Raw genomic sequence first — 26,764 nt, 5'->3', positions numbered from 1 at the left:
GAAGAATTCGCCGGGCAATCGCAGGTGCTGTCCGTATACAAGTTCAGCTGATGTCGCGTTGAGATCTTCTTTGTATGCGTTCCGTATGCCTAAGAGTACAATCGGTAGTAAATCGGACCATTTCTCGCTACTATGACACTTGATTGATGCTTTGAGTTGGCGGTGAAAGCGTTCAACGAGTCCATTAGCTGCTGGATGATAACTGGTTGTTCGGATGCGTTTGGTGCCCAGCAGTTGAGTGAGTGATCGAAATAAATTCGATTCAAACTGCCGGCCTTGGTCTGAAGTTATACGTAATGGTACGCCAAATCTTGATATCCAACCACTGATCAGTGTTCGGGCAACTGTTTCAGCAGTTATGTCTATCATCGGTAGTGCTTCGGGCCAACGAGTGAAGCGATCAATAATCGTTAGACAGTAAGTATATCCGTTTGATGGTGGTAGTGGTCCAACGATATCAATATGTATGTGTTCAAAGCGTTGAGATGGCAGTGTATATGAACCAATAGGTGCTGACACATGTCTGGTTATTTTTGAACGTTGACACTCGATGCAGTTGCGAACATATTGTTTACAATCCGACTCAATGTTTGGCCATATGAACGCTCGTTTGACTAGTTTTGTTGTTGCTTTAGCTCCGGGATGTGACAGTGAATGCAATGATTGTATAGCAATTTTTCGGTAGTTATTAGTGATAAACGGTCGGGCAGTGCTTGTAGATAAATCACACCATAGTTTTGATGTACTGTGCGGTAGTGACACTAGTTTGAGTGATAGTGATGTCTTTGAAGCGATGATGTCGTTGAGTTCAGTATCGACTTCTTGCTCTTTAGCTAAAGCTTCGTAATCGACCTCTTGAGCGATAGTTTCTATGCGAGACATCGAATCGGCGACAACATTGTCTTTACCCGAAATGTGGCGAATATCAGTAGTAAATTGCGATATGTAATCCAATTGACGCATCTGTCGTGGACCTGCTTTCTCTGGCTTTTGTTTGAATGCATAAGTTAATGGCTTGTGGTCGGTATACAGTATAAACACTCGGCCTTCGAGAAGATAGCGAAATTTCTTCACCGATTCGTATGCGGCCAATAGTTCTCTGTCGTATGCAGACCACGTAATTTGTTTATCGGTGAGCTTTCGAGAAAAGAAAGCAATTGGTTGCCAATCGCTGTCCACTAGTTGTTGAACTGATGCACCGATTGCACCGTTAGAGGCGTCGACCATTAGTGATAGCGTCGCACCGGTCAATGGATGTGTTAATAGAGTGGCATTAGCGATGGCTGTCTTCAAAGACTGAAAAGCGTTGACTGCTTCTTCAGTCCAATTGATGACATCATTTTTGGCTCCGGAAAGATATATATTCATCGGTGCCTGAATAGTTGCGGCGTTCGGTACAAATCTTCGGTAAAAGTTTGCAATGCCTAAGAAACGTCTGAGTCCTGAGTAGTCTTCGGTTGAGGAAACGATAGAATAGATGCGACTTTTTCTGGTTGAGGACGAGTTCCTGTATGATCGACAACGTAGCCGAGAAATTTGACATCAGAGGCGCCAAATACACATTTGCCGACATTGATCACTACTCCGTAATCTTTGAGTCGAGTGAACAACTGTCGTAAGTGATCCAAGTGTTGAGTTTCGTCTTCAGATGCGATGAGTATGTCATCAATGTATGCAAAACAAAAATCGAGACCACGGATTACTTCGTCGATAAACCGTTGAAAAGTCTGTGCAGCGTTACAGAGACCGAAAGACATATATAAGTATTCGAATAAACCGAAGGGTGTCTTCACAGCTGTCTTATGTACGTCTTCTGGTGCGATAGGTATCTGATGGTAGGCTTTAACCAAATCGATAGTTGAGAAGACGCGACAACCGGCGAGATTATGAGTAAAATCTTCGATGTGAGGCACTGGATATTTGTCGGGTATTGTACGCGCGTTGAGAGACCTGTAAACACCACAAGGTCGCCATTCATTGTCCTTCTTAGGGACCATATGAAGAGGAGAGGACCAGTTGCTTGATGATGGACGACAGATGCCTTGAGATACAAGTGACTCGAATTCACGTTTAGCGTAATTGTATTTATCGCCAACCAGTCGTCGGCGGTCACTACAAACAGGTGGTCCATCAGTTGTTATGATGTGATGTACAGTGTTGTGAAGTCTAGGCTTCATTGTTGCTGACGGGCGAGTAATTACTGTATATTCTTCGAGAAGTCGATGATAAGGTGTGTCACCGGTGACTGTCCTAATAGTCGGTATGTCGACGACTTGAATGCGTCCAAACACTTTGAGACCAGTAATACAGTCGAGTAATCGTTTGTGTCGAAGATCAGGTGCAATCCCGAAGTGTGCGAGAAAGTCGGCACCAATTATAGGCGTTGATACGTCTGCAACAATGAATTTCCAATTGAATGCGCGGCGAAGTCCGAGATCCAGGTTTAAATAGTGTGAGCCATACGTCTTAATAGGAGTACCGTTGGCGGCAAAGAGCTGATATTCTTCTACACGCCTACGACATAGCTTTGAGTTCGGGAATACTGAGACATCAGCACCCGTATCGATGAGAAACGATGCTTTTGTAACCTTATCGGTGACGAACAGACGACGGCTTTTGTTGTGGGAATCAGTTGCCGTCGCTATTGATTCCCGTTCGCGTTTCCCTCATTGTAGTTGCAGGGCTTTGTACACTTCGTTGCTTTATTACCGAATCGATTGTGGTACCAGCACTGGCCATTATCTTCGCGATTGCGACTGTTGGATCGGCCACGTCTTTGAGATCGAGATCGACTGTGATCGCGAGATCTATTGGACGACAATTGAGCTATTTGTTTGGTGAGTGCATCGATTTGTTTACGTAATGCTTCTGTTTCGGTAGATACTGCTGATACGTGTGCCGATTGATACGTATCGTGTATTTCATCGGCAATATCGGCCAGTGTGTTGAGCTGTTCTCTTGAGGCCTTTAGTATCTTTTGTGTATCGTTAGGCAGTCGTCGCATCCATAATGTCTTCAGTGCGTCGTCAGTAACGCTGGTACCGGCCAATTGGCGGAGGCGGCGGAGGAGTTGAGATGGTTTGCGATCTCCGAGTTCTTCGCGATCGATCAGTTGTTCCAATCGTTTAGCATTACTTGTTGATAATCGACTGATAAGTGCGTCTTTAATTGTCTTGTATTTGTCGTTTGCCGGCGGATCAGTTATGATATCCATCACTTCAGTTGATTGGCTTACAGTGAGTGCCGATAAAACGCTTCCGTACTTTACGGCATCGCTAGAGATACGATTTGCGGCGAACTGGCCCTCCAGAAGACCGAACCATAGCGCAGGATTCGAATCATAGAACGGCGGAGGCCTTACGGCCACTGAATCCACATTCGTTGTTGTAGTTGTTTCGGTGTCTGGCATTGTTTGCGACAACAGGTGATGACAAAACTTTTGTTGACTTCTGTTGAGTTGATTGCGGCGACAGAAGCGATGATTTGATGATAATATCGGCGATAAGACGACAAATCGATGAAAACACGTTTATTGTAATCAATAGGTCATCGGCGGTGAAAATCACGTCCGGGTCACCAATATAGCGGTTGGGGTCGCTATTATGCTTTGCGTGTGTTGACCGATGGTAGCGATTACAAGAGATGACAATCGATGGACACAAGAGTTTATTAACAAACAATTTATTGATTAAACGAAAAACAATGTACAGTATTATTGAGTTAAGAAAAAGAATGAAAGTGTTGGGCGGATAGGGATATCAATACAACAATAGATAGTCAGGTGAGAGAGAGAGAGACAGACAGATAATAATTACGTTCCCTAAAAGGCCGACAATTAGATTAAAAGATGGTTTGATTGAATAATAATTATAACGATTACATGTAGTGATTGTGTTGAGGGACAAAACGTTACTAAAGGGTGGAAAGGGATGTGATGTCAGTATCTGCGGTGTGTCTGTCTGTCTGTGAGTGTGTACTGTCAACAATTCCCCGACCGCGAAGACCAGCGTCTATACGGCGCGGACGAACCGGGTGAAAGTTAGCCAACTTGTACGGCCAAATGGACGGTCTGTGAACGCATGAAACGAATCCATCCGCTGATGGATTGATGGGCGGCGTTGAGAATCGGTTCATAATGCGATGACTTCGGTGTTGTTGTTGAGAGTGACGGCGATATGTGACACGATATGATGACGTGAACGACATGTCGCTACGTCTACTATCGGGAGTCACACGTGAATGGTGTGACGCTTTCTGATGCGTCGTCTGTATTATACGATTTCTTGTATATGAATACGAATGTTGTCGTCGACTGCGGGTGTTATTCATATACAACGTATATATCGGTGGTGATAGCGAAACGATATTTGTTACGACGTTTACATCGTTGGCTACGTCTTGAGAGGTGGTGTCGATGATTTCTCGTCCAATAGTTATAGTGTCTGTCGCCCGAAGGATGTCGAGGACAATCGGTGTCACAATAGGACGATATGTTTCGGATAGTCGTGCGATTTGAACGCAAATCGTGACGTCTTTGTTTGTTGAGCTGTCCGATGACGAGCTTTCGGTGAGTGTTCGTTGATTTACCGGCATCGCCGTCAGTGTGGTAATGCAGAGCCGAAGCGATGAGACGCTCCTTTTCGATGGCTCCGATGGTGAGTAACGTGGATATGCGGTGCCACTCCTTTGTTGAGTCTTTGGCTGCATAAGGAATCGATGCCGTGGGTGGTAAGCTGTTGAATGTCATATTGTTATTACGAGCGACCGATTTGTGCGGTAAAACTGGACCGTCGGTTGTGCGAAACCGTGAGACCCGTGCGGCGACGGTCTCATTGTGGTGGCCGCTTACGTCTTCGGTGTTTGTCGTGTTGATAACGTTGCGGTTGACACGTTGTCTGCGAAGTGAGGCCCGTATGCGCTCAGCACGTGTTTGGCACCTCGTACTGTATCTGTACGGCATTTTCGATGATTCACGGTTTTTGTCGATGTAATCAACTACAGTAATGCTTTATCCTACCGACTGCGCCAATAATGTCAGCCAATTAGCCGACAATTGCGTAATAAAAACGAAACGATTAATAAAATTAACGTTTATTTAATATTACACAAAAACGATTGATTTATAATAACTGAAAAATACGATACAATTACGTTATCTTATATACGATATATTAGTGTCGATTAAAGTGCATAACTGTCGACATCTGGTCGATATATATAATATTGTTTGTATTTCAACTGACTATTGCTGTTTATTAGTAATGATATATACAATTAATTAATTATAAAATTAATAACTTTATTATACTGTAATAATTTCTACACGTTTTTTTTTATTGCAATAACAACAAAATTAACATTTTTTATCAATAATATTTTTTGATAAATTATTTGCTTATATAATTTAGAAATACAATCAATTTTTTTTTGTTTTTATAAATTATTGTGGAGACAATGATAATTACTAATTAATTATTTTATGAAACACTGTAACAACTAAATTAATAATATTAAAAAAAATAAAATAATGGAAAAAAACAAAAATTAAACAATGTCATTTTCTAACTAATCACTTAATTATTAAATATTTTAACTAATTTATTCATATTAAGCAATTTTTTTCTGTCTTTGTGTGCGTATGTGTCTAAGGGATGTGGTGTTAGAAAGGTATGGGAGAGGAGGGGGTACTGAGTGTGAAGTATAGGTATAAAATTTTTCAATATTTAAAAATTTCTATATTTTGTAAAAGGGGGCATTATTATTATTATTATTATTATTTAAAAAAACTTACATTATTTAATTTTTAGATTTAAAAAAAATCTAAAGAGTAAAATCTTAATAGTATTTTGGTTTTTTTTAACTAACTTTTACTTTTAACTTTTAACTAAACTAACTTTACCCTCTGCCCCTCCCCCCCAATCAACATACAACTATCTTAACACTGGGTTATCACATGTTTTAACAAATATCTAGAAAATAAAACAACAACAACAAAAATTGTAATAAAATAAATGATTAATTAGTAATTGATGATGAAGTAGATTATGAAAATTTAATCTATGATAATTTAATATTTTATAAATGTATACTGTACCATTTTATAATGTTTAATATCTTGATTAACATAATATTTATGTAATATATATAAATGCTTGTATTAAGTTTTAATAAGATTATAACTTTAATAAGTTTTAATAAGTCAACTTAAACAAAATAATATTAGATTTTAAAATATTAAAAACAATAATTATTATTATATAATTATGATTGAGATTATTAGAAATTATATCGATTTAAACAATAGTGAACTGCCGTACAGTATATTCAATGTCGAGGATGTCATCGAAAAGTATAGTGAATGGTGTCGACTAATGCCCAGAATTAGTCCCTATTATGCGGTCAAAGCTAACCCCAGTCTACCGTTGCTCAAAGTGCTCAATAAACTGGGAGTCGGGTTTGATTGTGCCAGTCAGGTATTGATCATTATTTTAATACTAATAATAATAATATAAACTTAATATCATTGAATTTTTACTTTTAATTGTTTAATTATTATATTTAATTAAAAAAATAAGACAATTTAACTATTAATATGTATATTACTTAAACTAATAGCACGAAATTGAAACAGTACTGGCATTGGGTGCCAAACCCGAGTCAATCATATTTGCAAACACTTGCAAAACTAATGCATCGCTTGTCTATTCACGCGATGAAAACATTAATCTCATGACATTTGATTGTTTGGAAGAGCTTAAGAAAATACAGACCAGACATCCGGAAGCCAGACTACTGGTGCGCATCAAAGTGGACGACACCGACTCAAAGGTCCGATTGAATCGCAAGTTTGGTTGCTCTATGACTGATGCGCTTAATATGTTGTCGGCTGCAAAACAAATGGGTTTGTTTGTTATCGGTGTGGCCTTTCATGTGGGCAGTGGTGCACAAAATGCAGAAGCCTATGACCTGGCAATTGCCAGAGCCCGGCAAGTGTTTGATATGGCCGAAGCTCTGGGCTATAAGATGTCAGTACTGGACATTGGCGGTGGATTTCCTGGTCTATGGAGTCATAGTTTGGACAACAATGAGATAACATTTGAACAGATGGCTGATGTTATCAATATAGCTATTGATAAACATTTTGCTGATAATAATGATAATGGGCACTGGTATGACAATCTGACTGTTATGGCTGAACCGGGCACATACTTTTGTGAAACTGCTTTCACTGTACTGACCCGTGTGTTGTCCCGACGCGAGGTTAGTGATGACCAAAATAATTGGCCAAATATTATGTATACACTGAATGACGGCGCATACGGATCGTTCAAAGATTCAATATATATTCGTAAATTTTATGAACCGATACCACTGTTACCATCGGATATCATAGCAAAAAGGCAGTCCTATAATAGCATACTATGGGGACCGACATGTTGTAGTCATGACTGTATTAGAGACAACTGTCCACTGGTTGAGATGTTTGTAGGCGAATGGCTTATGTTTGCAAATATGGGCGCTTATAGTACTAACTTTGATAACATTGGCTTCAATGGTATGCCGGCACCTGTATATAGAATATATGTGTCCGATAAGGCCAAACAAGTTTTAATTAAACGCAAAGTTTGGAAATCAATTAGATGTTATTTTTATCAATTTGGTTATAATCAACAATAATGTAAATTAGCTCAACTTTTAATTATATTAATATAAATAATTAAATCTTAATAAATATATATTAAATAAAAATTTTATTAACATTTAATAATAAATGTAAGAAAATTACAACATAATAAAAAAAATATTTTTTATTATTATTATTGTTAATTAAATCTATTAAATATCTATTCATAAACAAACATATATTTTTCTAATTTATTTTGTCATTAATTGTATATGATTTTCAAATAACAATAAAAAATAAAATAATCTACAAATCTATACATTTTTGTTTGTTTTTTAATTTTAGTAATTGAATTTAGTATAATATAAATATGAAAATATTTTATTTTTCTAAAAATTAGACCTTTATTACAATGATTGTAAATAACTTTAAGTATTTTTTTTTAAAAATACTTATATTAAAGCGATTATACTTATTGTGTTATGAATTGATTAACTCTATTAGGTTTAGTTATTACCTTAGGCTTAGGTTCTAACGTTTCAGTTGATAAAATTCAAATAACATTCAAATAACATTTGCTCTCTCTCTCTCTCTCTCTCTCTCTCTCTCTCTCTCTCTTTCTCTCTCTCTCTCTCTTTCTTTCTTTCTTTCTTACAGTAATTTATAGTAATGACAAACAAATTTTATTTTTTTAATTATTCATATAATTAGTACATTATATTATACTGTAGTATCATTTTTTTAAATATACAATATATTTTATATAAAAAAATATTAAACATATACAGTATCTTTTTTTATAAAAACCTATTTAATAAAAATGAAATGTTTTATAATATTTTACAATTAGAAATATTTTAGATTTACTAAAAATTACAGACAAATAGCTAATTATTATTTTTTTTATTCAATAATTATTATTATAAGTTAACTACTTATATAAATATATAAAAATGGATATTATTTTAGCCTATTCTATAAGTATTATAATAATTAGCATATTTTTGACTATTATTTATAAGTAAATCATTTATTTATTTATATATTTTGTAAATTTGTTAATAAAAATTATAATTATTTATTTTTTTATTTTATATATATATATAGATATCTAACAAAAGAGTTTGACTTTTGGACCAAACGAGGCATAAAAGGTCCCAAACCTGTCATCGGTTTCGGTAATAATTTGCAACTACTATGGCGTCCGCGATCGCAGATGGATGTCGATTGGATGCGACAGTTTGGCAAAGTTTACGGGTATGGTATGGGTTGGGTTGGGTATGGGGGGGTTGTTGTTATTATAGCTAACAAACAAACAAAAAAAATGCTAACAAATTAATTCAAATGATAATATACCATAAAAAACACAGTTATTTTGATGGCAACGAACCTATACTATCCATTGCCGACCCGGAACTGGTCAAACAAATCTGTATCAAAGATTGGCATATATTTACCAATCGATCGAATCCGCCGCTGGTTTCGGCCAAAAGTCATCCAATACTCGGCAAAAATGTTGACGAAGCCCAGGATCAGCAATGGAAACGTATCCGATCTATAATGAGTACGGCGTTTACGGCCAGCAAAATGAAGGCACTGTTACCTAAGATTGATCACTGCATTGGCAATATGTTGACCGCACTGGACGGTTATGCCGGCCGAGGCCAAGAGGTCAACATGAAAGTTATTTACGCCAATTTTGTAATGGACTCGATAGCGGCCAGTGTTTTCTCAATGAACCTGAACTCACATCTACAGCCTGAACATCCGTTTGTTGTAACTACTAGTTCATTGTTGCACCCGAACTGGTGGCGTAATTTGGCACTTGTTATGCTACCCGATTGGGCACTAAAACTACTATCAATTACACACTTTATGACCGATTCGGCTAACGAGTACTTGTTTGCACTGACCAGACATGTACTGAATGAACGAGAGAAGCGCACGACAACAGAGACCGACAACAATAGTGACAATGATTTTGTCGATTTACTGGTCAAAGCAAAGATGGATAAGTCAATGGAAAGGGAGCTAAAAGAGATGTCGGAGTTTGAACTTTTTGAACAGGGTTTAGTATTTTTGAAATATTAAAATATTGTGTGTGTATGTGTGTGTATGTGTGTGTATGTGTGTGTATGTGTGTGTATGTGTGTGTATGTGTGTGTATGTGTGTGTATGTGTGTGTATGTGTGTGTATATGTGTGTATATGTGTGTGTATGTGTGTGTATATGTGTGTATGTGTGTATGTGTGTGTGTATGTGTGTGTGTATGTGTGTGTGTATTTGTGTATATATGTGTTAATATGTGTGTTTGTGTGTGTGTGTGAGAGAGAGAGAGAGAGCGAGTATTTAAGTAATAATAAATTTTATTATTTTTCTTAATAGGAATGTCTAATCACTTGACTCTGGAGGAAATATTGGCCAACGCATGGGTACTAACCGTATCGGGTATTGATCCCAATATGACAATACTAACACTGGCTACCTATGAGTTGGCAATGAATCAAGAATTACAGGAACGGCTCTACAGGGAAGTCATGACTGCAGTCAACGAGACTACTGGCCAACTGGACTATGATTTAGTTGTCAATCTTGAGCTCATGTCAGCCGTCATATCTGAAACACTGAGACTGCATACGACTGCCATACGCGAGAGTCGTGTGGCCAAAGAGGACTACCAGTTAGGCGATACCGGCATAACTGTCCTTAAGGGCGAAATAGTTGAGATAACTTTCCACGCGATACACAAGTGTGAGGACTACTATTCAAATGCCGAACGTTTTGTTGCCGACAGGTTTTTACCGGAAAATCGACACAAACTGGTGGCCAATACATACCTGCCCTTTGGTATGGGTCCCCGACATTGCATAGCCAACCAGTTTGTCCTAATGATACTGAAGGTAACATTGGCTCGCATTGTCCGGCAGTACCGATTCAGTCGGTCAGACAGTACGGATGTACCGCCAAAAGTAGTGTTACGTAACTTTACGTATTCACCGCAACGCATGTATCTTAATGTCGATAGACGTCAATGAAAAAAATAAAATAAAAACAATTAGTTTATAGATTTTAATTATAGATATTTTTTATAAAAAAAATTATTAAAATTCTTCATATTATACTAATATCTTATCTAATATAAGTCTATTTATATTGAATTAAATATATAAGTAGTTGGTACAGGAGTATAGCAGTGGGGGAAAGCACTGTGCTTCCCCCCATATATATTCATAGCAGAGAGGGGATAGCAGAGGTCACGTGACCCAACCTAACCTAACCTAAGTGTAGTACACCAATGACGTCACCACTACCTCTACCCGAACTAACCAACTACCCGAACTGGCCAACTACCCGAACTGACCAAATACCCGAACTAACATTAATTATTGCATACAATACATGTAATATAATGACATCACTGTATTGAAATAGTATGTACACACTGTATTGCAATAGTATTACATATACTGTATATATTAATTAACTTAAATTGTTAATAACTTTTTAATTGTAATTAAAAGTAAATTTTTTTATTCTTAAAAGATGCTTAAAAATGTGTAGTTTAAGTTAATAAAAAAATAATTATGAAAAATTAACTATTAATCGGTAAAATTAATAAATTAATGTCCTTATAGACTGTAGTACGAAATACATTGGATTGAGGCTAGCTTTGTATTGAAACATACATCAAATTAACTCGCCAGTAGAAGATATCAGTGTATAACTGAGTCTTATGTTATTATATTGTGTTTATTTATATAAAAAAATAAAGTAAGCACAAATATTTTTTTTTATCAAAAAAACTTTAAAAAAACTTTTCAAAAAAAACTTTTCTAAAAACTTAAAATTTATTAATAACTTTCATTAATTTCATAATAATTTACTTTCATATTTCTGCACAGCACTATGAATAAGTATCCTAGAGATAGTTTTGATAGATTTGGAGATGATTTGTGTGCATTACTATTAAGTCCGTTGGTCGCAGATGACCAATCATGTCTTAGTGAAGTTTCAACTCAATGGAAACATTGTCTTCCAGTTTATCATCGAATTATCCGAATTACCGCCGATTACGATTTTGATTGGTATAAACGCTTCGACGACAATACAATAGTATTTGGATCTCTAGGGTCGAGTAATTTGGCATTAGGAGATGAATGCATTCAGTCATTACACTCGAAATGGGCATACATTACTAAATTGGAAATCAATTTGGCAATTATCACTCAAATTAAATCAATGCATTTATTTTTGAACAACTTTAAATATTTGAGTGAAGTGTCATTCTTTTGGGGTGACAAATTTCCTATTGATGAAGAGCTCATCTATATTCTTGATTTGGATATACCGGCAAAAATTAAGGCCATTAATTTTATGGATAAGATAAAATTCAATAACAGAAATTTTTTAAAATTTATTGAAATGTATGGCGAAATAATTAAAGAAGTGCACATTGACGGAGAAGTGTCGTCTCAACTTTTGTGTCAACATTTATCAATTGCACCAAAATTGGAAGAACTCAATATTTACAAACTATTAACAAAAGATCAATGGATTAGTCTTTCGGCAAACAAATCATTGAAAAAACTGACAATTGACTATGATGTCGGTCAACACGTTTTTAATGCATTCAATTTGATTAAACAATTGACGCCTTCAATATATTTTAAATCTGATACGGGTAAACAAGTGGCTATTGTTGAAAGTCTACCAGGCTTTGGAAAAGTTGTCGATAAAATGAAAAAAAACTGGTACTTATAAGACTTCAATGAATATGAGAAATTACTCTAATTTTTGCGTTTACGTAAAAAACCGTAAAGTACTTGTTTTGTATAACATTTACAACAACTATCTTAAAGCTGTATTAGAAAGCAAAGCAATAGATATGTTAATATCTTCAATCAATTTCATGAATATCTAAGAGGTGCATTAATGAAACCAAACATCACTAATATTGTTATACCTGAATTTGGCCTAACAATGAAATTGTTGGATTTAGTAATAGCGAAAGCTTCAAAGTTTCCTAACAAACAGTTAACCGTCTCAATAGCGAACCATATGGCTGTCAACAAATACCAAATTAACAACTTAACTATATACACTACTTATAAATACGTAAAAGATAATATTGTTTATGAATAATTAATTATATAATATTTAATGATTTATTTTATTATATTGAAAATGATAATATTTACAATTAAACTATTTATGTATATTTAATACAATGAATAATTGAATAAAAATTTTTTTATTTACAAAAGCGTTCATTAAATAATTTATCTCTAAAATCTTTATCTAATACATATAATATATTTTCTTCAATAAGTTTACATTTATATTCATGGATACGTCTGTTAAAAACTATCCAATGCCAATTAGAGATGCGGGCTTGTTTTGAAGCATATGACCAAACATACATAATCTTTATCTGCACTTTGTTTTCAAATCTTACTTTCTTCATATTTATTTGTTTATTAAGTAATCAAAGTATTTAAACATAAACTCTTCAAACAACTCATTCAATGCTTTTCTAGTATTAACACCAGTCAATATCATTTTTCCTTTTCTAGTGAGAGTTATGTGTCTTTTATTACCACAATTGATCCTCAAATGTGGAAATATTTCCAACTCAAAATTACAGCTCCAATTAAATTGATTCATCAATTTCTCGACATTCAAATCGTTTTTCAGGTCATGTGACGCAGCAATGTTAGTCACACGTAAGTTATGTAATTTGATGTCATATCCGAGTTTTTGTATTATGCGAGCAGTCTTTCGTAATGCGATTCGACCAACATTTTTTGTTTTTGCACCAACGAATATTAGTTTACCAGAGTCGTATATCATAACCGTAGCATTAGGGTTACGGTACCGTTTAATTACTCTCACAAATGGGTAATTGTGATAAACACAATTACAACAGTTGTTACACATTTTTATTAAATCAATAAAACCAATCATTTCAAAGAGATCAGCAGTCATCGAAACATTAGTTATCACTGGCATATTGTTAACTGTATGCTAAAAAACTTACTATAATAAATGTTAATGTATTTATAAACACATCAACTATTGCAACAACTGTTGCAACAATTAGTTTAACAACTATTGCATCAACTATTGCAACAACTGTTGCAACAATTAGTTTAACAACTATTGCATCAACTATTGCAGCATGTAATGAAATAAGTAGTTTAACAACTATTACAACAACAAATAGTGTATTACACTATCGTAAAACCTGTTTACTTTATAAAATATTTACTTATAAAAGCAATGTGTGTTTATACAATATCATTGTATTAGTGTTTAGTAGTTTAGTTATTACTCTTTATTATTGTGAATTTTTGTATCATCAAAATGGTTGGCAAAACATTGTTTCAAAAATCCATTTTCAGCAAAACTGAAGGCGAAAACAAATTTGATAAATTTGTTCGTGTATTGGAACACGAAAACGGTGAAAAATTTGTGGACATCCGACTCGCTGTTTTCAATGAAGGAGAAGATGTCTTCTACACCAAGCATGGCGTTTATTTATATGGTAATGAATTTAAAGAGTTGTTGAAAAAGCTGGAAACCCAAGACTTTGGTTCGTTTGGTGATCATCGAGTGATATCATTCATGCATTTGAAAAAACAATTGTATTGTTTTAGTATCATTAGTAATGGTAACATTAAAAAATTAAATGTCATATTCTCTGAAATTGACAATATATTGTCAGTGAAAGATGATATTATTAAATATCTTAATTAAAGTAATTATTGTATATTATAAAACATTGTAATAAATAAAAAAATTAATTGAATAAAATAAATTTTATTGATAAATAAAAATTGTATAATTATCTACATTTTTAATATGAAAACAAATAGTAATTTTTAAGCCATTTCCACAATAGATCACACTTGTGTTGAGCGCATCTCATATCTGATTTATCGGGTATGATACGTTCATGAAAATGACATGAACGGCCACCATACATTCTCTTTAATGTCTTAAGACTAGGACATCCATACTGATTCAATTCAACGTAAGGTATAGCACACATATCCAATAGATCTGCCAATTGATGACACTTTATTCCAATGTATGGTTTTTCTTTGCTTTTGATTTTCTCATACATCTCAATAATAATCTGTTTGGCATCCATTGTTGAGTTTTGTGTTATCTCAGTGTTTACTGTACGTAACGATAGTCCCAATAAGTTGTTGGCCAAATAAAGGTTAGTAATCCGATCTTTCAATTCCATATCTCTATAAGTTAGGTTTGTCTCACACAACTCAGACATTTTACATGTGTGAGATATGATTGCAATCTCACGGGGGACAAAGATATTGTTATAAACAAAACCTTGTGCGTCCATTAAACCACAGATTTGATTAATTTTAGTCATTTTAGAGATTTAGTTTGTTTACTATAAATAATAAGTCGTGTTCGTTGTTGAGTGGAAACCCTTCTTCTATAAAATAACGTTCAATGCGATGTCTATATGTTGACGCAATATTTGCTAACGTACCATTAATTACGTTTACATCAGTCATAACAATAAGAAACTTTTCATTATAAATATCTTTTATTTTAATGTAAATTCTATAATAATCACTAAAATTTTTATACACATCTGATAAATGACATTTACCAGTTACATAATAATTTGGCAATACAATCATTAATGTGAGGATTAAAACCAAACACAGTTTGGATTTGTTCAAATGATCCGCCATTAAAATAATTAGTTAAAAAATAAATACAATATAATCCACAAGTATTAGAGTATACACTTTGAAAATTAATACAGTTGTAATACCATCCGTTTACAGTATTGTCTTTTATAAAATTTAAGATATCATTATGTAGTGGTTGTAAACCAAATGAATCAAAATATATAATGTTACCATTATTTGTTTTGTATACACTAACCCAGTGTTCCCCAGGATCACTAGCTTTATCTGTATTAATAACAACACCACTATCTTTTGGTATAATATTTGGTAACATATCTCTCGGATATGTACCATAATAATTATTACAATTTTTAAAATAATTATTTATTTGTAATGTATTCATAATAATTTATTGAAAATTTTTAATAGCAAATCTTGAGCTCTCTATTTCTACACAACTATCATATTCGCAAAATATGATTGCAGTTACAGTCTCTTGTATAGGGTAGGCAAACTTTAGTTCAACTCGTAAGTTACCTCTAACTACAGTTGATACATAGCCACTTTTTGCTACTCCATCAGATAAATCAGGTGTAAAATTGAATCCAAATAGAGTATAACCTTCAGCGTACTCTTCCCGTGTTATGTCAATATCTGTTGAGTGTTTGATTTGATTTGCTGTTTCAAATAATCCAAAGTATTCACGCATATATTTTTTATTTGTAAAGTCTGGTGTGTAAGGTCTGTGTGGATATTGAGTGCCATCAACATAGCAAGCAATGTGTCTTATATTGTAATTTTTAAAATAAAATGGGTTCATATTATATGAACCATTATATGCTTCATTACTAACAAAACCAATGTATATTTTTCTAGGTATCACACCATTGATAACATTATTTAAATAGCAATCTAAAGTATCTTTAGCTATAATTGATGTCTTTACTTCTTTACGAGTTATAAAATAGCGAGCGTTAGCACTTTCAAGTGCTCTATTGTGCGCTACAACTACTTGTGGATTAACAATAGATTTATGCATAAATAATCTTACGTCCATTATTTCAACTGTCGGTATCAGTGTTTTATCATAAATTAAATAAAACTTGGGGTCTTGCGGGTATATTTTAATATTGAGTGTGACACCACCAAGTAATGACTTTACTTGAGATGCTAAATCAATGTGCAAATTACCATACATTTCGACTTCACAGCCGTCAGATAATGAGTTTCCTGACGGTCGTATACGACTACTTCTTATCTCATTTACCGAATCCATAGGTATCTCATCTTTATGCCAAAATGCAGTCTCTAAATGTGTTTTTCTAGCATATCTATTACTGTTAAGTAATGTGTCAATATATGACACATATGAATAATTCACTGATGATGTTGTAACAGTTGTTTGACCAATATTTACATCAATTTGTTTAATAAATGAATGCATTAAATAATTGATTGGAGATATTAATTTCCAGTCTTCCGGTTTAACTTCAGGTGTTGTTGATACAGTAGATTTTTGTAATTTAAATTTTAAACATAAATAAAGTTCACTTTTGCTTAAATTAATATATTCATTTAAGCCTGTATGTACTTCAAATTCAATTGTATTTGTTGAATTAGATAATGTACTTATTGGACGGTGTTCAGTTTGAACATCACGTTCAATCATTAATTGTGTAGGTGGAACTCCAAACACGTCCATTTCTGGAAGTGTCATTAGAGATGATAACTCATGTATTGTAGACATTTTTAGTATTTTTTTTGTTTTGATTTTTTCTTTACTGTTTTACGTCTTTTATAAGATTTTAGTTTAGTTTTTGTTTTTATTTTGCGTTTACGTCCTATACCTTTTTGCTGTCTAACATTCGATACTTTATTTTTAACATCTGTTAAAATAGTATCTGCTGATCTTATCAACTGATTAGTACCGGCTTCTTTGAATGATTTACCAGATAGTATATCATTACCAATACCGTTAAATGCATCCTATCCTTTACTTGCTACATATTTTAATGCAGGTTTAATGTGTTTAAATATTTTACCAAATATACCATTACCGGACTGGTATCTATGTCCAGCATAAGATACAATACCGTTACCGGCTTGGATTTTATAGTAATCAATATATGGATTATTCATACTTTAATAAAATGCAAAGTTATTGTTACTCTACCAAATTTAAATGGTATAGATAAACCACTATCATCTTTTATAGATATTTCAAGTGTTTCAAATTCATTAAGTCTTACAGGTCTATATTGAGGCCTTTCATAATTTAAATGTACTGTATCTCCAAATTTATATTTACGCGGTATTTCAACTACTCTCAGTAGAGGTGCAAACGCGTCACCAACTAGTGATGGGTAAACAATATCACTATATAAATATAGTGAATGAAAACCGCCACTAATTTCCACTGGATGATAGCCTTTAATAGTATTTTTGTTTTCAATACCATTGAATACTATATTAACTAAGCTATTGCTACCATGATAATAATTATGTGTAGCTTTTCTATCTTTTAAACCTAAAATGTTTTCAATTTCATCGCCCAAGTCAGGAAATATTTTAACTACACTTTCAACTATTCCAACATTAATTGTAATAAAATTATTAATCTCATTATAAACTAATTTTGGTGGTTTAATGTCAGTAAATAAAGTCAAAATATTGTTAATTTCATTAACTAATTTGTGAGGTGTATCATAATAACCAGCTTTAAGTGTAAACTTATCATCATATTGATTAGACTGATCACCATAAATACGACCCATTTCATCAAATAATGTAATTTTATGATCAAATAATATATTATACCATGACTTTGTATAGGTTATTTCAGAGATACCAACACACCAATTATCATCGAGTTTGACTGTTTTGCCTAATTTTGTTCTAAAATCAGACATTGTATTGTCAAATTTTTTGACATTATTAACTAAAGTAATATATTTACTCATTATTCACAAAGTTTAATTTGTGTATTTTTATCAAAATAACAATTCCAAATAATTTTTTCTTTTTCTCTTAAAAATAATAACACAGCAATAAATATTATGAATAAAATAAAACACAATATGTTAATTAGTAAACAATTCATTTTTATTTTTAAAATACAGTATCAGTATCTTTTATAACATTTTTACATAATTTTAGTTTTGGGTTAGGCATTATATAACCAATACAACTAGTTAAAATAATTGCCCATAAATTTTTGTTGCCAATTTCAAAAGTTAAGTTAATTAAGCTAACAAATATTACAATTGTCATTAATGACATTTGAATAGTAAACAATATTAATTCAGTTTTACACAATTTATTTAGTATAGACATCTTGAATATTATCAACCCAACTGTTGTATTCTTCCGGATAGTTTAACCACTTAACAAAATACTGTCTACGACCACGTCTAACACGACTTCTAATAACTCTTTCAATACGGTATAGATTTTCTTTGATTTTTTGGATCTCTTGTGGGTAAAATCGTTGTTCAATAATATTTCCTTGTCCATCACTTAGTCTAAACACATATTGATTATCACCCTTTATAGTCTTTACTACAGTAAAGACTTGATCAGTCCAGTTAGGGTAATAACCTTTATCGAATTTAGACATTTCGTATACTTTACGTACTTTATCTCCTGTAGTGACATCTGGTGCTTTAAGTTTATTAGATTTAACATATAAGTTGTTGTAAACTTGTTTTGTATTCTCAGTAGTCACCTCAATAGGTGACATACCTATAGATCTGTGATATGATGTATTGTATGCATAAACAAGTTTTTGAAGTACATCTACATATCTTCGTGTTCCGTTAGCAGTAAAGAATTTAAACATACGTGACTTTAATGTACGATTAAATCGTTCAACAATCGCACATTTGATTTTATAATCATTTGAGTGAAAGTAGTTGATTCTATTTAATTTTAAATATTTTTGAAATGTTTCATTTAAAAACTCTTTACCTTTATCTGTACGTAAAGATAATGGTTTTCTGTTTTTAAATATTGTTTTAAAAGCATTTGTAATGCTTTTACCAGTTTTTACTTTCAATGGAATAGTAAAAGCAAATTTAGAAAAACAGTCAATTACTGTTAAAATATAATTATTTTTATCATTTTTATTAGCAAACTCTCTCATATCAGCTAAATCTGCTTCCCATTGCTCATCAATATATGTCACAACAATTGGATTTCGAATAAATTTTCTGTTTACTTGTTTGTGTAGAGTGTAAGTTAACTCCCCTTTTAACCAATCTTTTACTAATTTTATAGTTATATTTGGATATACTTGTTTAGCAGTTTTATATAAATTATTTACACCACTAAATGATCCACTATTTTGTGGATCATAATAAATTTTACTCAAAAAATCATTTATATTTTGATCCATTGTATAGATTTTTTAGTCCTTGGCTTTTTAACAATCTTTTTACTTTTATTAATTACTTTTTTGTTAGGTTTATTATCTTTTGTATGTATATTAATTTTATTTAGTTTTTTAAATGTATTAACTAATTTATTTTTAATCAATACTTTTAAAACCATATCTTCTATTATACTTAGAAATGAATTATTAATATGAGGCAAATTATTTTTTATAATATCATTTGTAACATTGTCAACAATGTTTTTAGCTACTAATGTTTTTGGTTTAATTTTATCAAACGGTTTACTATCCACACTCATTGAAGAGATATCCATATCGATGTCATCATCACTATCATTAGTAACCAATTCAACTTTTCTGAATGACATTATTTTGTTATTAATTCGTATACAGTTGTTAGTAACGGTATTAACCACATCCAAGCGTTTCCTTTTTGTACAACACTTTTACAAGTTTTTAAACTTTGTTTCTTTTCAAACTTTTTAAGCAAAAGTTTTTTACTTTTATTCAATTTTTTAGTTTTTATATTTCCTTTTATAACATTTAATCCAATTTCTTTTATAGCTAAATATACTTTTGGGTCTTTAGCTAAATAATTCAATAATGTTTTTTGTGTTTTCTTACATTTTATTTTTGAAACAAATTGCAAGTCTCTAAAATATTTTTTCAAATTATCAGACATTACTTTGGTATATAACAAATTACTTTCAATTTATCATTAATAGGTACAATATTTGTTTGTACTCTATATTTTTCATGTGTATCTTGTTTGAGATCAACTTTAATATAACCATATTGAACAGATGTGGCATCAGTATATACTTCTATAAAGTATTTTGAATTTTCCGGATATATCTGTGAGGCTAGACTTATTATCTGTCTTTTATCTCTTGGGTTTTTTAATAATATCAAATAATGACAATTTAAACTAATTGTCCTCATTTGAGATCCTTGATGAAATATATTTTGTGAAATAAATATCACACTTATATTCATATGATGACTACCTTTAGTAAATAAATTTGCTAATTTCACATTATTTCCCAACTCAGTCATCAAATCATCAATAACTATGAGATGAGGTTTAATCTCTTTTACTTCTTCCTCATTTGGTAGGCCTTCAATATACTGTATATCACACTCATCAATAGTTTTAGTGTACAACTCTTGCCAATGACCGTATGCCCACACTATTTTTAACTTATTTGGTATATCAGTAAAATATAAAGTTTGTTTATAATTTTCCAATATATTTCTAAGTAATACGGTTTTACCACTACTTGTAGGTCCAGCTACCATACAAGTGAATGGATGTTTAAATGATATATGTTTTCTATCTACTTTTATGCAATTCATTTTAAATAATAAAAACATTGGTTTAATAAAAAAATTTTTTATTCATCTTTTATAAAATTTTATACATTTGATTTTGTATCAAATTTCCATTCACAGGTGGCCAATTCGGACAAGTATTTTACAAGTTTGTTAGTATCTTCTATTATACCATATTTCTCTCCAATTGCAGTCAGTCTATTGGTCACAATTTTCATTCCTAAATTCAAATGGTCAAAATTAATTTCAAATAATTAGTACAATAATATAAATATAAATTCTATAAAATAGTTAAAATATACAAGTAATTAGTACATTGAACTTAATATATTTAAATATAAATAGTTATAAATAATCTTAACATTTTATTCATAAAATCCATAGGGAACAGTTTGATAAATAGGGTGTCTCCTAACAATACGACGCTTTTCAGACACTGCCTGATATATCTTATTTACTTTATTTGTAGTCACGTTGTGGAGTTTATCTGAACGGAAACATAATTGTGGAGCCAGTGTTGTGATTGGTGTATTGTTAAAGTAGTGCTGAGCAGTCTCTTTAACTCTTTCAAAGTTTATTTTATGTTTCACTTCCTCAGTGATTGAGATGCCTTTTACTTTAACTTTTTGAATAACACGGCCATCACCAGTAACGACTTGATAACCATAATTTTTGGGTCCACAAGAAGTAAATGAGTTGATATACGACCCTTCTTTGTAATCTTTTTCTATCTCATCAGTCATATCACCCAAAAAGTCTCCGATCGGCGGGTCGTACCAACCTTTGGTCGGGTCGTGACGGTAAATAACAGAGTCTGTATCAAAATACAAGACTCGTCCTTTTGCTGAGCTTTCAATGCCGTGTAATTCACGATACAAATGTATACGTGCATTTCCGGTGACCATTGATGCCAATGCAATATTTGTGTTGCCAGCTGAAGAGTAGTTGTCGTCAATGTATTGATAATTGACTAAAATAGTCTCATCATTTGGCATAATTTCTCCTAAAGTATAGTATATAAATTAGTATTTTATATTAATTTATTATATTTTTAAAATGTATTTTACCTTTGATTTGTATTTTAGCATCCGATATAATACTACGGTATGCATCATATGTCTTGCAAAGTTTAGTTTGTTTTTGATTAGGTCTTTGTGCCAGTTTTCCCCACAAACTATTCAACATTAACTTAGCTATAAAGCGGAGCCCCGGATTTGGTGACATCTTATCAAAGTCCAAAGCCACACCTTCACGAGTTTGATACTCACTGATGTAGTTGTGTTTCAACTCATCAGTTGTACAATTATCAGGCCATCCGCTTGCCTCTGTTTTGAGTTTAAGCCATTGTTGTATGTATGGCTTAAATATTTCATTTGTTTTGCGTTCATAATGCAAAACTTCATAAATTTTAAGAATTTTATATCCCATTTCTATCGCCAATTTTAGCTCTTCAGAGTACCGCGTACTGCTGAGAGCTCTCTCTTTGTTGCTATGAGTACATTTATTCGGGTCCATATCCTTTGCACATTGATTACATAATGCAAACACTAACTTTTTTGCCTCTGATTTTAATGGTAGTACAGGAATGTATAAATCTTTTGGTGGTAATATTTTACATTTTATGAATCCAAAGTAATTATCAATTGATGTGTCGTTGAATTTCGTAATTATTGATGGGTGACCAATAGGGTACTCACATTTTGAAAGTACAGTCGGATACAGACTGCATACATCTTTATATTTGATTACCTCATTACCAGTGCAATCAGCATTGAAGTACAAATTGTTAGTACGGCCACCATAAAACGACTCACGGATGTTTGCGTGACCTATTTTATCAATTGATTTATAGTATGCCATACGTTTGGTATGATATGATTTGAAGTCTGCATCAGTTGTCAACAGTTTATCAAAGTCGTGCTCCCAAATAGATGTCACTTTAAAACCTCTAGACTTGTAATATGTTTCCTAAAGTATATATATAAATGTAATAAAAATTGTATATAAACAATAATTTATTTAAATACCTTTTCTATTGTCCTTTGATAATCTTTGATTGGATCTACTTGTTCATTACCATCATAGTTATCTCTATGACTGAACAGATGAGTACATTTTTGACATCCATGCCAATAGCAGCCATTGAACTCAAATATCTCTCCGAGTATGCCATCTCGAATACACCCATCAGCATAGTTCTGTCCAACTCTCATTTCTCTGCAGATCTTAACACCTCTCTTCTCCTCCATCCAATCAAGCCAAACATTGCCTTTGTTTGACTTGTGTCGACCGTCAATATATCCATTGATGGGTGTTACACCAATCATGTCATCCTTTAGTATTTTAGCTCTAAAATATTCTAGTCCTACACCAGCTAATGTGAATCTACGAGTGATTGGGTATAAACCGGTGAAGCCTTTGAATAATTTGCGGAACTCCATCACAGCAATTGTGAGTACCATTACATCGTTTAAACAATACTTTTTGATTTGTTGCTCAAAATTCCATAAGTAATTGTTTGCTTTGAAGTCATTGTACCACTCCACACACTCTTTTGATGACCTCATTTCATCAATACCAAAGTGTTTGATATCTGGTATCTCACCGGAGTAGTCGTAGTTCTCTTTTCTGTTAAAGTGATGTGGGAAAAATCCTTTGCTGACAATGTGTTGAAAGCCAAACGATTTTGGAAGTGAGGCCAGTGGTTGTTGAAAATAACTCAGTGAGTCAATGAATGACGTATTGTTGTTTGTGATTTTGAGTATTTTCATTCCACTCATAATAATATCACTCGGATCACCAAATTGTCTCTCAAACATTTCCTGGAATATGAAGTGACCATCATATCCCTTGAAATTGTGCGCGATGACGTATAGCTGTGCTTTAATTTTAGAGGCTCTGACAGCGGCATCTTTGAACAAGTAGTCTGAAAACTGTTCGACTACATTGTCTTTATAAAATGTTCGGATACCATATCCGCACACTTTACACCCATCATTTGGTTCATCGATAGAGACATCGCATCTTTTCGCCATTTGTTGGTAATCCCAACACTTGTCGCAAACACATACTATGTAATAAAAAAGTAATTAATATATATTATTTAATTTTTAAATAATAAGAAAATGTTATAACTTACATGAAATAAGAAGATTAGGTTTGTGATCATAAAAGCCATTATTTTGTGCTATTTGTTCACTTTCAATATCAAAACAAACTATAATTTTGTTTATTTTATCCTCTTTTTCCAGTTTTTCCATATCTAAAGGTTTTATATAACAAAAATGTGGTGTTTCTTTATAATACACACTACATTTTGTACATTTAAGATGATAGCAAACATGTTTTGCTCTCCTATCAGTCGAGTATTCAACATTACATGTATTACATGTTTTTGACTTAACTTTGCAAATGTTGTTATCTTTGTGATTTTGATAACATTTATCATTTGCATAACTACGATTGCATAAATCGCAATCTACTTTTTCACTGTTGTCATCGTTACATTTGGGATAGGATGAGCAGTAGTTACACACATATCTACATGTGTGATTGATTTTATGATGTTTTGTTAGACAATACTTACACAAATCTGATATTTGTGTGTAAGCATTCACGTCCTTAATAAAATTATAATGCCCAGTGTTTTTACCGTAGTCGATGTGTTCAATGAAAAGTTTGTTAGGGAAATCGGTAGAGCCTTGAAATAAATAATTATCTACATTTGATGAGTCGATAATTATTAATTGTAATCCTTGAGAGCCATTAGTCAATTCAATAGTGTTGAGATACTGTTGCATTTGATTCCAATCTTTTTCTCCAAAAGGTTTGTTAAAGTTAAGACCAGCTGACTGACACAACTTTTCAGACTCGTCTTTTTGATATTTATCAGAAAAACAATTTGCTGTTATTTTACGCCATTCGTTGTTATTTGATAAAATCTGATCTTTAAAATTTTCAACAAACCACTTAACTCCTATCCAGACAGCTCTATACCCACACCCTACATCTGAAATTACATTAATAAATTTGTTAGTTTTAGTAAAAAAATTAATTTTTAATTTTTAAAATACCATTTTTGTTGTTAACTCTTACAACACATCTCATACGTTTACTACGGTCGTCAGATGTTTCCGGTGGTAATTGTCTTTTATTTCTCGTTTTATTTGCCGATCCTTCAAGTGATTCAGTAACATAGACTTTCATTTTAAATACAGAGAGCAAAAACTCTGTATTTGATTGAATCAAACCAAATATTTTGTTGGCAAACTCATGTTTATCAAATTGCGAGATTGTTTTACCACCCATATATAATGGTTTATTCAATCCTTGTGCTTCGATTATCACACTGTAATAGTCACCCACTTTACGGTTACGAAATACCGGTCGCACCTGTTGTGAAATTAATGAAAGTTATTAATAAATTTTAAGTTTTTAGAAAAGTTTTTTTTGAAGTTTTTTTTTTAAAAAGTTTTTTTGATAAAAAAAAATATTTGTGCTTACTTTTTTATTTTTTATATATAATCACAAATTATAAAATCAAGACTCAGTTATACACTGATATCTTCTACTGGCGAGTTAATTTGATGTATGTTTCAATACAAAGCTAGCCTCAATCCAATGTATTCCGTACTACAGTCTATAAGGACATTAATTTATTAATTTTACCGATTAATAGTTAATTTTTCATAATTATTTTTTTATTAACTTAAACTACACATTTTTAAGCATCTTTTAAGAATAAAAAAAATTTACTTTTAATTACAATTAAAAAGTTATTAACAATTTAAGTTAATTAATATATACAGTATATGTAATACTATTGCAATACAGTGTGTACATACTATTTCAATACAGTGATGTCATTATATTACATGTATTGTATGCAATAATTAATGTTAGTTCGGGTATTTGTTCAGTTCGGGTAGTTGGCCAGTTCGGGTAGTTGGTTAGTTCGGGTAGAGGTAGTGGTGACGTCATTGGTGTACTACACTTAGGTTAGGTTAGGTTGGGTCACGTGACCTCTGCTATCCCCTCTCTGCTATGCATATATATGGGGGGAAGCACAGTGCTTTCCCCCACTGCTATACTCCTGTACCAACTACTTATATAGTTTAAATTGATTCAAAAGTTTATTTATTTTTAAAAAAATAACTATTAATATAATCAATAATTAATAAATATCACATCATACATTTAATTGAAATATAATTTTAATAAAAATTTTATTTTAAATTATTATATTGTATTAAAAATTCAATTACTATATATTAAATGTAAAAAAAAAATTGCTATTATTATTATTCATACTTATGAAATAAAATTTGTAAACTTATTAAAATAAATGTGAATATTTTTTTTAAATTGTTAAAATAGTTAATTAATAAATATAATCATTATTTAATAGATGGCAGTTTATACACTATAAGTAATATTTTTTATTTTTTTAAAAACTTTTATATTTAAAAAAACAAATTGCATTTAAAATTTAGTTAATCCATAAAATTTTGTAATAATTTTTTTTGCTAATATTATTTATACTACTAAAATATAATTTGTAAACTTATTAAAATAAATGAGATTATTTTATTTAAACTAAATATTTAAATAAAAATTATCTAATAGTAAAAAAATTAGCTAAAATTACTATTTAATAGATGTCAGAATAAACACTAAATAATAATATTTCAATAAAAAAATTTATGATTTAATATTAAATAAACAATTAAATTAGAAATTTAGTTAATATAT

The 26,764-nt window shown here is 32.0% G+C and overlaps 3 protein-coding genes across 3 annotated transcripts; all 3 read right to left on the bottom strand.

Moving 5' to 3' along the window:
- Positions 1–1,424: 1,424 nt before the first annotated feature.
- On the bottom strand, positions 1,425–3,409 carry LOC128959224 (uncharacterized). The gene is made up of 2 exons (XM_054305163.1): positions 2,710–3,409; positions 1,425–2,665 (listed from the first exon to the last, which is right to left on the bottom strand). The coding sequence occupies exons 1-2, from the start codon at positions 3,407–3,409 to the stop codon at positions 1,425–1,427; spliced, it is 1,941 nt and encodes a 646-aa protein (XP_054161138.1).
- A 9,681-nt stretch (positions 3,410–13,090) lies between these two features.
- Positions 13,091–13,474, bottom strand: LOC128959223 (TATA-box-binding protein-like 1). Its single transcript, XM_054305162.1, has one exon. It carries the CDS (start codon positions 13,472–13,474, stop codon positions 13,091–13,093), a length of 384 nt encoding a protein of 127 aa, XP_054161137.1.
- Positions 13,475–15,700: 2,226 nt separating this feature from the next.
- On the bottom strand, positions 15,701–17,038 carry LOC128959222 (uncharacterized protein F54H12.2-like). The gene has a single exon (XM_054305161.1). The coding sequence runs from the start codon at positions 17,036–17,038 to the stop codon at positions 15,701–15,703; it is 1,338 nt and encodes a 445-aa protein (XP_054161136.1).
- Positions 17,039–26,764: the final 9,726 nt, after the last annotated feature.

Source organism: Oppia nitens, unplaced genomic scaffold, assembly GCF_028296485.1.
Source record: "Oppia nitens isolate AA-2021 unplaced genomic scaffold, nextdenovo-longstitch-racon4-pilon3 scaffold43_pilon_pilon_pilon, whole genome shotgun sequence".
NCBI classification, from domain to species: Eukaryota; Metazoa; Arthropoda; class Arachnida; order Sarcoptiformes; family Oppiidae; genus Oppia; species Oppia nitens.
This window is presented reverse-complemented; position numbering and strand designations above follow the sequence as displayed.

Excerpts from the sequence above, each read along its gene's own strand:
- LOC128959224 (XM_054305163.1), bottom strand. The coding sequence starts at position 3,409 with ATGCCAGACACCGAAACAACTACAACAACGAATGTGGATTCAGTGGCC. Across the intron at positions 2,666-2,709 it reads CTGGTACCACAATCGATTCG|GGAAACGCGAACGGGAATCA; the intron begins GTAATAAAGCAA and ends AACTACAATGAG.
- LOC128959223 (XM_054305162.1), bottom strand. The coding sequence starts at position 13,474 with ATGATATACGACTCTGGTAAACTAATATTCGTTGGTGCAAAAACAAAA.
- LOC128959222 (XM_054305161.1), bottom strand. The coding sequence starts at position 17,038 with ATGTCTACAATACATGAGTTATCATCTCTAATGACACTTCCAGAAATG.